Genomic DNA, 15,580 nt, shown 5'->3' on the forward strand with positions numbered 1-15,580 from the left:
CACATCTCTTCCACTATAACATTCTGATATACTTTAAATGTTTTTACGGTAATGTCATTATCTCACAATTTCTTTTTTGTAAAACATTTTTATTTTATTTTTTATTCTAAATCTTATTAATGGAATATTTAAAATAATGTTCTAATGTTATCTTATTTTATAACTTAATGTGTCTGTGACTATGTATGGTAATAGTATAGTAAATACTGTTATATTCTACAATATTTTTTATTATTTTTTATATTTTTTCTAGTTCTCTACCTGTGTTTTTAATGATTGTTTTACTTTAATGTATGCACCACGACACCAATTCAAATTCCTCGTACGTGTCAACCTACCTGGTAATAAACCTGTTTCTGATAATACCCTAAAACAAACTCCTTGATGTGTAAATCTACTTAGTAAATACCTGATTTGGATTCCCCTTAACTTTCCCCTTAGCTCTGACGAATGTGAGTCTAACTTCAGCCTCCTCGTCCTCTCGGCAGTATGGCTGCCGTCCTGTAGCAGCTTCTGTGTGCAGACATAAGATTACAGCTTTGGCACTTTACAACATGTCGGCGGTACTTTTCCTGAAGAAGTCTCTGAGCAGACTCCCTCCGGCTGTGGCTCGGCAGCTGGTCCGGTGCTGCTATCACACGGAGAGAGGGGTGTTCGGGTACCGACCCAAACAGACCGAGAGCCGACATGAGTTACTGAAGGACCGCATCGCAGCGCTGAACCAAGGTCAGTAAAGGGTTCATTTAAGGGGTTGAATAAGGTTTTTATTACAGTATAAACTACTTTAAGACACCCTATAGCTGTGAACTAATCTCTAATGATGACAAAGTTTAACTTCCTGTTTGTAACGTTATTTTAATCAAGTATTCCAGTTTGTTTGTACGTGTTTAAATACCTGTGGTGGAAAGTAACATTTACTGAAGAATTGTACTTAAGTAAAACATTTAGGTACTTTTACTTTACTTGAGTATTTAAATGTCATTCTACTTTATACTTTTACTCCACTATAATTTGTTGATACATGTTGTACTACATTAATTTAGCAGATTTAGTTACTTTGTAGATGTATGTTATTGATACTAAATATTAATCAACATACATTATCATATATTATTGAAGGTTAAGCCACCCAGTAGTAATAAAGCAATTCAAATATACCCCAAATGTATCAAGTGCAACATTGAAGTGATGAAGACATTAATTCACCAATAAGTATAATACAATAATTAAAAATATATGCTGCATTTTGATGCTAATACTTTTTTGCTTACTTGAGTACAAGTTTGCATGCAGAACTTTTACTTGTAGCATTTCAGTATTTCTAAACTGTAGTGTTGCTCCTTTTAATGACTAAATCACCTGAATACTTCTTCCACCTCCTTCCCTCTAAAGTTGTCTCATTGTTTATCAGACGATGTTGCTGTTGTTAGCCAAGGTCGCTATTTCACCTCACTAACTTATCGCCCTGTTTTCTTGCAGATCATGGTCTGTCCCGTCTGGTGGAGGCATACAGAGCACATGGTCACAAGGCTGCTAAAATCGACCCGTTACAGCCCGATAAACCTGTTGCTGACAGCGTCCCGGAGATAACCATGCTGACCGACACCGTCACAGGAACACTCCACACCTCAGGTACAGGACAGCGTGCAGGGAGTCCTGCAGAAGGCATCCAGAAGTTTGTCTCATCTTTTAAAAGCTTTCAACTCGAGTATTGTATAATTTAGAGGAAATGTATGCAAATCATTCCAGTTTCTTTATACTTTTACAGGACAACATTCAAAAGGGAAATACTGTACTTTTTAGTTACTAGTTACTTTACATATTCAGATTATTAATGCAAAGTTCAATCAATTACAAATTCTACGGTATTTTTTCGAATTCATATCTGAGATTAATACTCTAGTTAAAGACAATTTCAAATAAGCTCCACCTTTTAGCACCGGCAACATTAAAATAATTAGCGCATTGTTGCATAAATTAATACAATAATAAAATATCAGCATTTTGAAATGTCCCATTCTGCATAATTAATGCTTTTACATGAATTTCTGGGATATCGCTACTTTTACTCAAATCAAAGGTCTGCATTCACCATTTACCAGGGAGTATAACATAATCATGAGTGAGATAAAGTTGGAATCAAAGACAGTGGTGCTTTGAATGTGTTAATTTTGAGGTGTGAAGCATGAAAAACACCAAAACAATGCCCTCCTCTGCTCATAAGTCACTTATCGATGTTCTCATGAATCATTTATTGTATTTCTGAAGGTCTACGGCATTTTGGCAAAGCAGAGGCTTCAGTGGAAGAGGTGCAGGCCTACCTGGAAGGAGCGTACTGCGGCCACCTGTCAGTGGAGACCAGCCAGCTGAGCAGCCTGGAGGAGAGGGAGTGGTTCGCCGACCGCTTTGAGGAACTCAAGAAGAAGAGTTTCTCTACTGCGGAGAGGAAGCAGCTGGCCAAGGTCATGCTGGAGTCTCAGGTAGGCTAAAAAAAACTTCACATCAAATCATGTTTCGTGTAGATTTACGTTTTTCTTGGTATATTCTGACGGAAGTAGAAGTGTGACCAATTTAAAATAAGATATTTATTTCAAATAATAACTGCAAATGATAGCATATTCAAATATCTTTGTAGTTGAGAGTTAGGAAGTTAGCGACCCCAGGCTGTTGGCAGAACAGCCGATTTCTGAATATATTTCACACTTTTTCTCTGAGGGCCTTAATAAGTCGCTAAATTGGTCCCATTTAAAAAAAAAAGTTGCTAAGAGGGTCTCACTTGTTTGGTGCATCTAGCAGGAACGACCCAAAGGTACAGTGTGTGTGTGATGCTGTGACAGAAGTCCAGTTTTATTTGTGCTTCTTAGACTTAGACTTTATTGTCATTTCAACAAGACACAGTGTACTATTAAAAGGTTTGAAACCCCTGCTCTACATGAACCCTTGTCCTCTGCGGACGTGGTAATTGAGAAAATGTACAATTTCTTAGACTGATGGCATAACAAGCTCGAAATTGTCTGATTCTGCCCGTCGGCTGATTAATCATCTCTACTTTCGTATAGCAAAGTCATTTATTTATTGTCCATCTGTTTCTTTACTTTTCTCTCACCAACTGTAGGAATTCGACCACTTCCTCGCCACCAAGTTTGCTACTGTGAAGCGTTATGGAGGAGAAGGAGCAGAGAGCATGATGGGATTCTTCCACGAGCTATTCCGTCACTCGGCCTTCAGCGGAATCACTGACATCGTGATTGGCATGCCGCACAGAGGCCGACTCAACCTGCTGTCCGGCCTGCTGAAGTTCCCTCCAGAGGTTAATCTGCACGACACAGCCACATCTAATGAGACATGTACAATTATCTGTGACTTGACAAGATAAGATTGTTTACTTTGCACCACTGTAATCAGCAGCACGAGTAAACAGGAAGTCACAGCCTGCTGCCAAAGGGTAAACAAGGGTAACTTCAAACTACGTTTTCCCTGCAGCTCATGTTCCGTAAGATGCGCGGCCTCAGTGAGTTCCCAGAGACGTCCTCTGCCACCGGGGACGTCCTCTCCCACCTCACCGCGTCATTAGAGTTGGATTTCGGAGCTGCGCGTCCTGTCCATGTGACCATGCTGCCCAACCCCTCCCACCTTGAGGCCATCAACCCCGTGGCTCAGGGCAAAACTCGAGCCAGGCAGCAGCTCAGGCAGGAAGGAGACTATTCCCCTGAAGACAACGCACAGCCAGGGGACCAGGTCGTCTGTCTGCAGGTACAACTAACACACACTAAACTCTTGTATGTTACGAGGGACATTTTTTGTCTTTTTAATTTAACATTTTGCAATCATTTTGGCATATGGCGTACATTCTTTTTTTTTTTTGTTTGTTGGAAGTTCAACCTCAGCTTTAATGGTGAGTCTCTAATAAACTATGTTACCAAAATACAGACACTCAGACCCTTCAGTACAAATGTCCCCATTGAAACCCATAAAAAACACAATTGTTGATACCATGGCCATTGGAGCATAAATGTATGCATTCTTTTATTTAACGCTTTCATTTTTAATTGGTTGCACAACGGGAGCTCTTCCTTGTTCTTTCTTATGAAGCAATAGACTTAGTAAAACAAAGACAATGTGACCCATGGTAGATGCTCACTACATGGATTTTGTTGCAGATCAACGTCCAGAATCCAGATTACACATTTAAAAAAATAAATAAAAAAAAATGATATGGATTTCACAGCTTGGTAGATGTTAGGCTGCACAGGGTATTTCTCAATGTTCAAGGATGTTTTCAAATGTTTTCATGTCTGTCTTTAAATAACTGTCAGACGCCCATATAAAAAAATAAAACTTATTTTATGTCAAATATGATTCTTAGTTCCATCGAGAAAAAAAGTGTCCACAGACACTTAAATAATAGACATCTGAAAGTCTTCTTTGCTTTTCTCTTCTGGTCCACCATTACAAAGCCCTCTAGGCCTTGTACAATATTGAATCAATAATCCCTCCTGCAGTGTTACTAAAACGTACAGACCATCCCTCTCCTCCTCTCCTAGGTCCACGGTGACGGCGCTTTCACTGGACAGGGGATCGTTCCAGAAACGCTGACCCTTTCCAACCTCCCTCACTACAGAGTGGGTGGGAGTATCCACCTCATCGTCAACAACCAAGTGGGTTTCACCACTCCATCCGAGAGGGGGAGGTCGTCTCTGTACTGTAGCGACGTCGGTCAGTAAAAAATATTAAACATTTGTAATATTTGCTACTATTTGAATTGCAAAGTTTGGTCAAAACCCAAAATACATTTTAAAATATGACTCTACCAGGTCATGTATTCTTTTATAACCAGAAGCTAATGCCCACCTTTGTGCCCCAGGCAAGATGGTGAACTGTGCTGTGATCCACGTGAACGGCGATGATCCAGACGAGGTGCTGCGGGCCACTCAGCTGGCTGTGGACTACCAGCGTGTTTTCAGGAAGGACATCATCGTGGACCTGGTCTGCTACCGTCAGTGGGGCCACAACGAGCTGGACGAGCCCTTCTTCACCAACCCGGCCATGTACAAGATCATCAAGTCAGTTAAATTAGCCTTAAAGACTTTATATCACAACGCATATCACCTCAGATTTTAGTGTAGAAGACCCTTCGTATTTCTAAGGCCTCTTAAGCAGATGATAAACTGTTATATTTCAGCAGGTATTAGCTAGTATTGAAATACTTAGGAAAGGGGTCATAGTAGTGTTTTTAAAATCTAAGTACCGATACATTAACAATGACAGTGTTCAAACAATATAACACAAAGACATTTAGGAGTTGTATCAATGTTATGCACAAAGCAAAATATGGCACTACATTTCTCTAGCTGAGGCTTATGAGTTACACTTACACTTGTAAGTTCCCAAAAGCACTAAAAACAGCAGTAATCAAGCCTTTTTAAAAAAACAAAAAACCTAGACGGCTCAATCATGCAGAATTATAGGCCAATTTCAAACCTACCCTTCTTGGGTAAAATTATAGAAAAAGCTGTTTTCCATCAACTCTTGGCACTTTTTGGGCACAAAATAACTGCTGACATTCAGAGCCCATCACAGCACTGAGACCGCACTTATGAGGGTCTTAAACGACATATATTTAAATACAGACAAGGGACAAATCACTATTTTGGTACTGCTGGACCTCAGTGCCGCTTTGATACAGTGGACCACAAAATATTACTGGACAGACTAGAAAACTGTGTTGGTTTATCTGGCAAAGCACTTCATTGGTTCAAATCGTATCTGCAGGAAAGGGACTTCTTTGTGTCTGTTCGTTCTTTTAAATCGCAACAAACTGCAATGACTTGTGGAGTTCCCCAAGGGTCGATTCTTGATCCAATTCTATTTAACATATACATGCTTCCACTAGCCCAGATCCTAAAAGTTAACAAAAATGTCATACCACAATTATGCGGATGACACTCAGTTATACATTACAATAAAGCCTGGCGACTACGGACCATTACAATCCCTCACCAACTGCATGGAACAAATCAGTGGCTGGATGAGCAGCAATTTCCTACAATTTAGAGACAATTATCTTTGGTGCCGAAAGGGAGGAACGGGCTGAAGTAAGCGCTAAACTAGAAGCCCTACTGCTAAATACATCGGAAAAGGTGAGAAATCTAGGCGTAGTTCTGGACCCCGACCTCAGTTTCAAATCCCACATCAACACAATTACTAAATCAGCATACCTGAAAAACATAGCCAGACTTAGAACATTCATGTCTCAACAAGACCTTGAAAAACTAGTTCACGCCCTTGTTTCTAGCAGGCTTGATTACTGTAATAGTGTATTTACAGGTCTCTGTAAAAAAACGGTTAGAAAACTACAACTAATCCAGAACGCCGCTGCCAGAGTCCTGACCCAAACAAAAAGAGTAGAACACGTCACCCCAGTACTCAGGTCTCTGCACTGGCTACCAGTAGCTTACAGAGTCGATTTTAAAATGATATTGTTAACTTATAAAGCATTAAATGGTTTGGGACCTCAATATATGTCTGACATGTTGCCGTGTTACGAGCCCCCCAGAGCTCTGAGATCAGCAGGCTTACTCATTGTTCCCCGGTTCAGAACCAAACACGCCGAAGCTGCTTTTAGTTTTTATGCTCCCCACAAATGGAATAAACTTCCAGAAAACCTGAGGTCTTCACCAACGCCGAGTTCTTTTAAGTCGAGGCTAAAAACACTGCTTTTTACAGCTGCTTACCCAGAAGCCTTTTAACTTGTTTTAGCAGTTACCGTATTTCCAATGTCGTTTTTAAACTATTTTATATCTCATTAATGCATGGTTTTTATGAAACTGTTATTCCATTATTTTTATTTATTGTGTTCCTCTTTGTTCCATTATCCTGTGTTAATGATCATGTAAAGCACTTTGAATTGCCTCTGCGTCTGAAATGTGCTATATAAATAAACGTACCTTACCTTGTTAAGGTATGATTAAACCAGTGGCTCCATTCAGCTCAACTTAAAGAAATAAGCTTCACTCACTGTTTTTACCTTTCTTAATAAAAGTCCTACAAATATATACAGTATACTGTATCACTGCTTGACCAGAGGGAAGCTAAATCTAACATAAAGGCCATTTCGCTGAGAAGCAACTCAACAAAGAGACATTGCTTATTGCTTTCATTGTTTCCAAATGCCATTTTAATATGATTTGTATTTAATTAAAACCCACGAGCATTCGTTAAGTAGTTTCTGTAGATTTACTAAATGTTTTATTTCCTTACAGGTATATTACTATTTGTACATTGTGTTCTTGAAAATATACTGTGTAATAAAACATTGTGTCATTGTCGGTCCTCACAGAACTCGTCAGAGCGTCCCTGACTGTTACTCAGAGAAGCTTATCTCCGAGGGTCTGATGACCGAGGCGGAGCGGGACGAGATCAAGTCCCAACACTACAGCATGCTCAACGACAAGCTGTCCAACATGACCCTGTACACCCCCCCACTCACCAACCTGCAGGGCCGCTGGGGGGATCTGGGCGAACCCCAGGCCAAAGTCACCACCTGGGACACGGGCGTCCCCGTCCCCCTGCTGCAGTACGTAGGGGCCAAATCTGTGGACATCCCCGATGAAATCCAGGTCCACAGCCACCTGAGGAAGACCCATGTCCAGGTGCTGCTATGTCTCATTTAATCCAGGAGTGTGTACATACTAGTGTGTGTGTGTGTGTGTGTGTGTGTGTGTGTGTGTGTGTGTTTGTTAGTCCGTCTTTCCGCAGCTCATCTTGCCACTGACCCACCTGCCTAATATCTTTGTGGTCGTATACGACTATATGCGCAAAGACCTCTTGTATTTGCAGTGATTCAACTTTTTTGAAAAGCCTATTTTTTGGACCGTTTTATGTCGTAATTTATGCCTGAATCTTAACCTCTTGGGAGTAAGCAACAACTGCTTCAGAAGAAAAATACTTTCAGGCAATCAGCGAGTCCAAACACAAGCCTTTTCTATTTTAAATCTGCCTTTTTTGTAGCTCCAAAACTGAGAATAAAACAGAAAGTTGCAAGCAGCTATTGTCTGAGATCGCAGGATATAGTCTAGTTAGATGTGCCAAGAGTAAGTACTGTCATAGGTAAGACAGCTTCTATGTGCGCAGCTCCACTTGCTTTGAACAGTCTACAGGCAAAATTGAAATTGAGCATTTTTATTTCTCTGAATGTATTTAAGGCACGTCTAAATGAAATGCTTTCTGACACTCTGGGTATTTGTAAATGTTGAATATGTAAATATGATATCCTCTGTTGTTTGTTTGTATGTTGTTTTTATGTTTCATGTGGAACTAAATGATGCAGGTCTCCCTTGTAAATGAGATCGATGATCTCAAGGGACCAATCTGTCTAAATAAAGGTTTGAAATGAAATGAAATGAAAGAAGCATAGAAAATGTTGACCTTTATTTTGAACTGGAGCATCTGTAGATTGATATGCCCAATATGTTATGGTCCACTGAAGCTAAACACTAAACAAGATGAATAAATCCCCTTTTGACTTTGTTACCTACACTTCTTGACTGTAAAGGAGTGGGAAAGGTCAACTCTTATTTGTTTAATGTGATGACTGAGGGGAGAGGGAGACAGACTTTGTGTAGTGCTGTACTCTATTGAGCAAACCTTTCTAGTTACTATTGGATTGTCTTTTGTTGAAATAGCAGCAGCTCAATTCCGTTTTTTTTTCTTTGTGAACTCAGGCTCGTTTGCAGAAGCTGGAAGAAGGAAACAAACTGGACTGGTCGACAGCAGAGGCTTTGGCTTTCGGCTCGCTCCTCTCCCAGGGTCAGTGTAACGGAGAAAACACATCAGATCAAATATGAATCATTTCTTTCTATCAGTGACAAAAATTGGATTTGGAGAAAATGTTAAATGATTGTTGTTACAGGCTTTAATATCAGAATCAGCGGACAGGACGTGGGAAGAGGAACGTTCAGCCATCGACACGCCATGGTGGTGTGTCAGGAAACCAACGACATGTACATCCCTCTGAACCACATCAGCCCTCAGCAGGCTGGCTTCCTGGAGGTAAAGGACTTATAAACCTGATAAACACAATCCGTCCTAATCGTGAGATATTTCAAAGCTTAATTCTTTAATAGTATCAAAATGTGTTATCCTTTCATGTGTTGTATTGTGATGACTTTGTGTCTTTGTGTGTGTGTGTGTTCAGGTGTGTAACAGCCCGCTGTCTGAGGAGGCGGTGCTGGGATTTGAGTACGGTATGAGCATCGCTCAGCCGAAGCTCCTTCCCATCTGGGAGGCTCAGTTTGGAGATTTCTTCAACGGAGCGCAGATCATCTTCGATACCTTCCTCACTGGAGGTAAGCTCCTGACTACACTGGTGCTATGAACATGTCACACTTACTCTCACTATCTTAAACTCTCCTCATCAGCTGTGTAACTCTTGTGTCTGCAGGTGAAGCGAAGTGGCTGCTGCAGTGTGGGATGGTGATCCTGCTGCCTCACGGCTACGACGGAGCCGGACCCGAACACTCCTCCTGCCGCATGGAGCGCTTCCTCCAGGTCTGTGTGGCGGGAATGTAATCCATGTCAGACCAACTTACCAGTTTTTAATTTCTGTAAATAATGTCCATGTTAACACCAAGTTTGAAAGAGAACTTGGATTTGATATGCACTTAAATGTAGGATAATAGTGGAGTCACTTTGCAGCATACTGCAGGAAGTAGAGTTTAAGAAGTAGTGTTCAACCACAGAAAGGTTTTAAATGTATGCAAAACACACAATTATATTTTTCAAACATTCCAAGTAATTTAAATGTTGCTGGTTTTGAAACCTCCACAGACTAAGACACTCTTGCTTTATAGGATTTCAAAGCACTGCTCTATCGCTGCTGTTATGTGTTAACTGGTTTACAGCTGGATGTTTCTAAACTGAATGTTCAACTAGCAGCTTTTCCATTGGTTTGAGTTATGTTACTCATTAGCTGAATGAGTGCTAACTGCCCCTGTCTCTCAGATGTGTGACAGTAAAGAGGAGGGTGTGGATGATGACCGCGTGAACATGGCTGTGGTCAACCCCACCACGTCCGCTCAGTACTTCCACCTGCTGAGGAGGCAGATGATCCGTAACTTCCGCAAACCTCTCATTGTGGTTGGACCCAAGACCCTGCTCCGATTTTCTGTAAGTGCTAACAGAACATTTCCAAATCCTTTTAAACTAATGTTTCTATGCAAGTGTCTGAATGATGTGTGTTGTTTCCACAGGGCGCAGCGTCCAGTCTGACTGAGCTGGCTCCAGGAACATCCTTCAGACCAGTGTTAGGTGATACCTCAGTCTCTGCAGCAAGGTACAGAAGTAGCTAAATGTATATTATTGAAGACGTAAAACACAATTCAAATGTTAATGTGTCCTTTAACAAATGGGGAAAATCCTGTTTGGATTGTTGCTAGAGTTCCCCGATAATACAGACACTTTTCTTTCTTTATATTCGACAAGCAGCATCAGTTCGGAATTTCTGAAATGATTAAACGTTCCTTTGACTTTTTGACTTGACAACACTGGAACTACTGGATTACTCAAGTCAGAAACAGTGTTATGCACGAAACACTAGACTATAATATGCAAAAAAAAATGCTGAATCCAATGTCTATTTTAAAAATGTCAATATTATGAAAAAACCCTCAAATTATTGGTTACAGCCAAAAACAAATATTACAATTCATAATTTTTCAATGTTTCTTTGTCCTTTTGATTGAAAATTGCTGATTCGTGGAATATTCACACATTAAGCCCATCTCATTGTACTTCCATGCAGTGTCCAGAAGGTGGTGCTGTGCTCAGGGAAACATTACTATGCCCTGCTGAAACAGAGAGAAACATCAGCAGCCAATCAGAACACAGCACTGATCCGTGTGGAGGAGCTCTGTCCGTTCCCACTGGACGCCCTGCAGCAGGAGTTCAAAAAATACCCCAACGCCAAAGGTATGTGTGAGACCCCCACCCCCATACCGACTGTGCTAGTGCCATAGGAACATCTTATTTAATATGAGTCAGATCATTGAGGAAAAGTTCATTACTGTATGTTTAATCAGGTCTTTGAATACACTGTTGTATTGCAGGCAAACAAGTGCTCACTATGAATATTATAAACTCAAGTCAGCATGAAGGGCTTGACTATATCTCATAACAATTGTTATCATAACTGGCCCTTATATCACTTTGATGAATAAAAAGACAGTAGAGGACAAACTCACAGCCACTACAAGAACCTCACTGCACACACAATCTATAAATAGTGCTATATATATATATATATACATTTTAACATGATAGATCTATATCAAACTTTTCCGAACAGATGTTACAGTGTTTCACAAGACAACAAAGGCAGATACATCAAGCAAAAGGAATAACAATAAGATGTCCATTTAAAAAGTACATTCAATGACAATATAAAAAGGTAAAGTAGTGATAAAAAGAAATGAATACTTAAACGTGATGGTGTAAGTGGACTCTTTGCTGACATGCTTGCTGCGTTTTGCATAATACTCATGAGTTTCTGAGGCACTTCCCACATTATGTAATACTGCAGTCTTGACTGACTGATGCACAAGAGGCAACACAATTTATAAAGAGCTTTTTAAACACAAAAGCACCGTGTAGCTGTTTACTTCAAGTTTTAAAAAATGCATTCAAGCAACATTTAAAAGCCCGAAGTTAATGAAGATAAATAATGTGAAATGAAACTACACATAAAGACAAATAATACATAATCAAATAAGTATTTTATTAAAGTTACAGGGCAGGAATAAAACCCCAAAATGTAATAAAAACAACTGATGCAGACACGGATCTTCTGAAAAATTGTTCCAGGAATGAATGTACCGTACTGCAGAGAAACTGAAAGTGCTAAAGGTGGGGTAGGTTATTTTGGAGAAACCAGCTCGAGTGCGCAAGAATTTGAAAATACACAGCCGGTAAAGATCTACCACTTCCTTACAGAGCCCCTCCTCCAACACACACGAACGCGCACATGACCAATGAAGGCACGAGATAAGTTTGTGCACAGGTGGAAGGCTGACAGGCAGGTAGGCCATCCAGTTATTTTAGCCGGGCCGGCTCAGATGATTGGTCGTGCTTTTTTTTGTCAAAGCACTTAAGATATTCATTGCTATCGGGATGTTAAGAGCATTCCATGGAATATAACAAAAAGTGTATCTCGAGCCGGTTTCTCCAACTTACCTACCCCACCTTTAATCTCTTAATTGTAATACAAAAAAAGCATAGGTAGATGATAGTCATTTCAGTTTTATCATTCCATACTTTATGGAAAGAGTTTTTGTCTTCGATACTTTCAGGATCCAGAGTCCGTATGTGATACAGCCATCTATATTTGAGTTTCGGACAGAAAAACAATTTTGACAGCATCTCTCTTTGTGAGTCACAGGAAGTTGAATGGCATTCAGCGACTTGAATAGAAGTCTGACAGTCTCCACTTTAATTACAGTCCTGAGGAGAACATCACTGACAAAGAAACCATTAATCTAAAACAAAAATCCAAAGTATGAGCTACAGCAGACTGGTTTTCACTGCACGGCCCATTGTGTAAGGTGTTTCTATTATTTTGTCCACCCTGTGTCGCTGAATGAGTGTCACTCTCTGACTGATTGGTTCATTTCGTTAAGAAAGACTTTGTGAGCATGAGGAACTAGAGGCTGTTCCTGTTCTTGTTTTCTGTTCAACATTGGCCGATGTAATCATTTCCCAAATTCACGATATGTATATCTCAAAAAATCCTTAGTCTTATCTAAATCATTTGCTTTTCTGTCTTTATATCTTAAGAACAGGTAAAAAAGTGTTATGAGGTGAATTTAATTTTGGTCATTGTGTTGGTTCTTGTTGTAATGCTTATTTCAATCACAAAATAATAAAGTGCACCACTATCAGTGAATATACAATATCTTATATATCGGACTAAAAGCATGTTTTCTACCATGTGAGTTTTATTCCTCCATTTATTCTAAGCATGTCTCTCTTTAGGCTAGAAATACATTTAGAAACGTTGTTACATAACTTGCCAACACACACTAATTGGAGATCAAACTTAGAAAATGATCACCAGATTTTTCTTTCCCACTTGCCTCTTGAGGCTCATGTTACTGTATGGCTGCCAAGGGTGGATTTTGTGTTGGTCTCATTATAACAAAGTGACATTTGAAAGCTCAGGTTTCACTTCAGCTCTCAATCGTGTTGTTCTCACCTCCACAAAAACACCCACAGAGAAAGTCCAGTTTCAGTTGGATACTGCCTGAACTACATGAACCAGTCGCAGGTTTATTGAAATCACTGAGCCATTTGCTCTTTTACTTCCAATGTAATAAATATTTAACAAATCCCCCCGCAGAGTTTACTTGGAGTCAGGAGGAGCCACAGAACATGGGCCCCTGGTCGTATGTAGCCCCCAGGTTTGAGAAGCAGCTGGCCTGCAAGGTGAGCCCTGATTCAAATAATAAAGTACACAATATCATGGTTCTGAAATGACACACACGTAACCGTCTCATCTTGTTTCTCAGCTCCGGTTAGTGAGCCGCCCTGCTCTGCCCGCGCCTGCTGTCGGCATCGGGATCCTCCATCAGCAGCAGCAGGAGGCCATCCTCTCCGCCACCTTCTCCTAAAACACGCAGCAACACTGACAACAGTAAACAAGCATCAAGACTACACTACATACTGGCATCTGCTCTAATCCTTCAAAGCAGCGTCAGTAAATGTGCTTCACGGGAGATACATGGGACCTTTTTAGATGATAAGGATGTACGGTTCAAATTAATAGTTATTATACAGAGCAAATAAAAGGAAGACAATAGAGTTTTTTTAAAGAGGTTTTTAATTATTACCAGGAATGGCCTGAATTTGTTCTCCTCTTTCTTGTTTTGACTTTGCTTGTATTGTTTATGCGTTCAGTGTCAAGGCACTGTGGAAAGGGAAAAAATACATATGTGGGTGGGATCTGACTCGAGGCCTTAGAGACATTGTCTACAGTGCAACTGAATTAAAGGAGCACTATCAGCTGACAGTCAGATTTCCAGCACTGGAGATTGTTTCTCTTGATACAACCTCTTAAACCAGGAAAACTGTTAAAAAACAAACACAGTTAGAACCGATATGCTAAAACTAAGAGTATGGAGAGACAGACTCACCATGGTTGGTTTACACTCTTATTGTCTATTCTAAAGGACTTGCATTCATCTCGACTCTAGCATCAGCGGTACATTGATCCATTGACTCTGTTGCTGCTCGCCTCATGCATTCAGTCTCCACTAGTTGTCCGTTGTTCTGAACAGAAAACATTAGAAGTTGTTGGAAATATCTTTGAAATATTTATGTAAGAACAGGGAGTACTTTAAATGGATTTCTGAAGAAAGAAAAAAGACTGTTGAATGTTTACGCAGCCTTGAGTAAGATGTATTTGGACATTTTATGCTACAAATTAATATTTAATCATGCTTCTAAGACTTGAAAAAATAAAAGCATTAAAGGGCTAATGTAAATAAAAGAAACAAGATGGATTTCAAATGGAAATATTTTCAAATAAATCAATTTTCACCTTATGCATTCTGCTGTTTTTGTTCCCGAATCTAATGATTGGTTAAGAATCTGTTACTTGAGTTGAAATATGAGCGATGTGATTCTAGAGATCATAATATCTCTGTACATTAGCTCCTCTGATCGACAACCGTGATAAGACTCATAATCAAATGTACAATCAGTAGCTGCTGGGAGAAGCAGGCTTGATATGGAGAAAATTATTCAAATTTGTGACATTGTTTAAGTTAGCTCATTGTGACCTAAAAGACATAAAGTTAGAATCTGGGACACAATGGAGGACAAAATAAAGTTTACAGCTTCTAAAGAATACTTATCTGGGTAAGGATAGACTGGTTCAAGAATAAGAGGTCAACACACTGGACTTCAAAGATGAGCACAGGCAAATCCTTATAAATACGTTCTTTAATGAATACAACTCGTGAGTTTCCTCAACATAAATACATGTATGTGCGGACTGAGCAAAGCTGCGCTCGCTTTGTGTGTTTGAGAGATGAAGATGGGCTTTCGCACATGTTAGTGTAAGTTATTAATAACGCTGCTTTGTCACCCACTCAAACCTCTATTATTTTCTTGTAAGCTCTCCAAACCTGCTCATAACGCAATTCACAATTGGAACTTAATTACAAACAGCACCATAATTATAATATTCATTTGGCCTTATCCCATCTTTGCTCAGTGTCAGGGTTTAGACAGAATGGGGCATGCAACCAAAAAGCTGCGCATCCTATGATAAGAGTTTAAATGTCAACATTATGAATACATCTTTGAACTATTCAGTGTACACCCTTAGTACATGCATGCACATTTTAGGTAGCAGTTTGACATCTGCACAGTGACAAACATACAAAACATGAATGAAAGTTAAGAGGGGGCGAGGGTTCACCTGCTGTGCATTGGCCCCCAATACTCCTGGCTACGCCCCTGCCCTTTAAATCTCACCTCCTGTCAAAATGAAAGTATGTATATATGCATCAACCTAACACAAAAC

General features: G+C 39.9%; 1 protein-coding gene across 1 annotated transcript; it reads left to right on the forward strand.

Moving 5' to 3' along the window:
• The first annotated feature begins 274 nt into the window (after positions 1 to 274).
• dhtkd1 (dehydrogenase E1 and transketolase domain containing 1) lies at positions 275 to 14,594 on the forward strand. The gene is made up of 18 exons (XM_079685116.1): positions 275 to 341; positions 442 to 726; positions 1,480 to 1,632; positions 2,269 to 2,480; positions 3,116 to 3,310; positions 3,484 to 3,753; positions 4,545 to 4,716; positions 4,865 to 5,063; positions 7,340 to 7,652; positions 8,724 to 8,808; positions 8,912 to 9,051; positions 9,197 to 9,347; positions 9,443 to 9,549; positions 10,003 to 10,167; positions 10,251 to 10,333; positions 10,802 to 10,968; positions 13,391 to 13,476; positions 13,560 to 14,594. Exons 1-18 carry the CDS (start codon positions 290 to 292, stop codon positions 13,659 to 13,661), a joined length of 2,937 nt encoding a protein of 978 aa, XP_079541242.1. The 5' UTR covers positions 275 to 289; the 3' UTR covers positions 13,662 to 14,594.
• Positions 14,595 to 15,580: the final 986 nt, after the last annotated feature.

This window comes from Notothenia rossii, assembly GCF_949606895.1.
Source record: "Notothenia rossii genome assembly, chromosome: 5".
Taxonomy (NCBI): domain Eukaryota; kingdom Metazoa; phylum Chordata; class Actinopteri; order Perciformes; family Nototheniidae; genus Notothenia; species Notothenia rossii.

What these genes read in the sequence shown, in the direction of transcription:
- dhtkd1 (XM_079685116.1), top strand. Translation starts at nt 290, where the DNA reads ATGTATGCACCACGACACCAATTCAAATTCCTCGTACGTGTCAACCTA. An exon ending in AGGAACACTCCACACCTCAG is followed by an intron (nt 1,633 to 2,268) that starts GTACAGGACAGC and finishes GTATTTCTGAAG; the next exon opens with GTCTACGGCATTTTGGCAAA. An exon ending in ACCAGGTCGTCTGTCTGCAG is followed by an intron (nt 3,754 to 4,544) that starts GTACAACTAACA and finishes CTCCTCTCCTAG; the next exon opens with GTCCACGGTGACGGCGCTTT.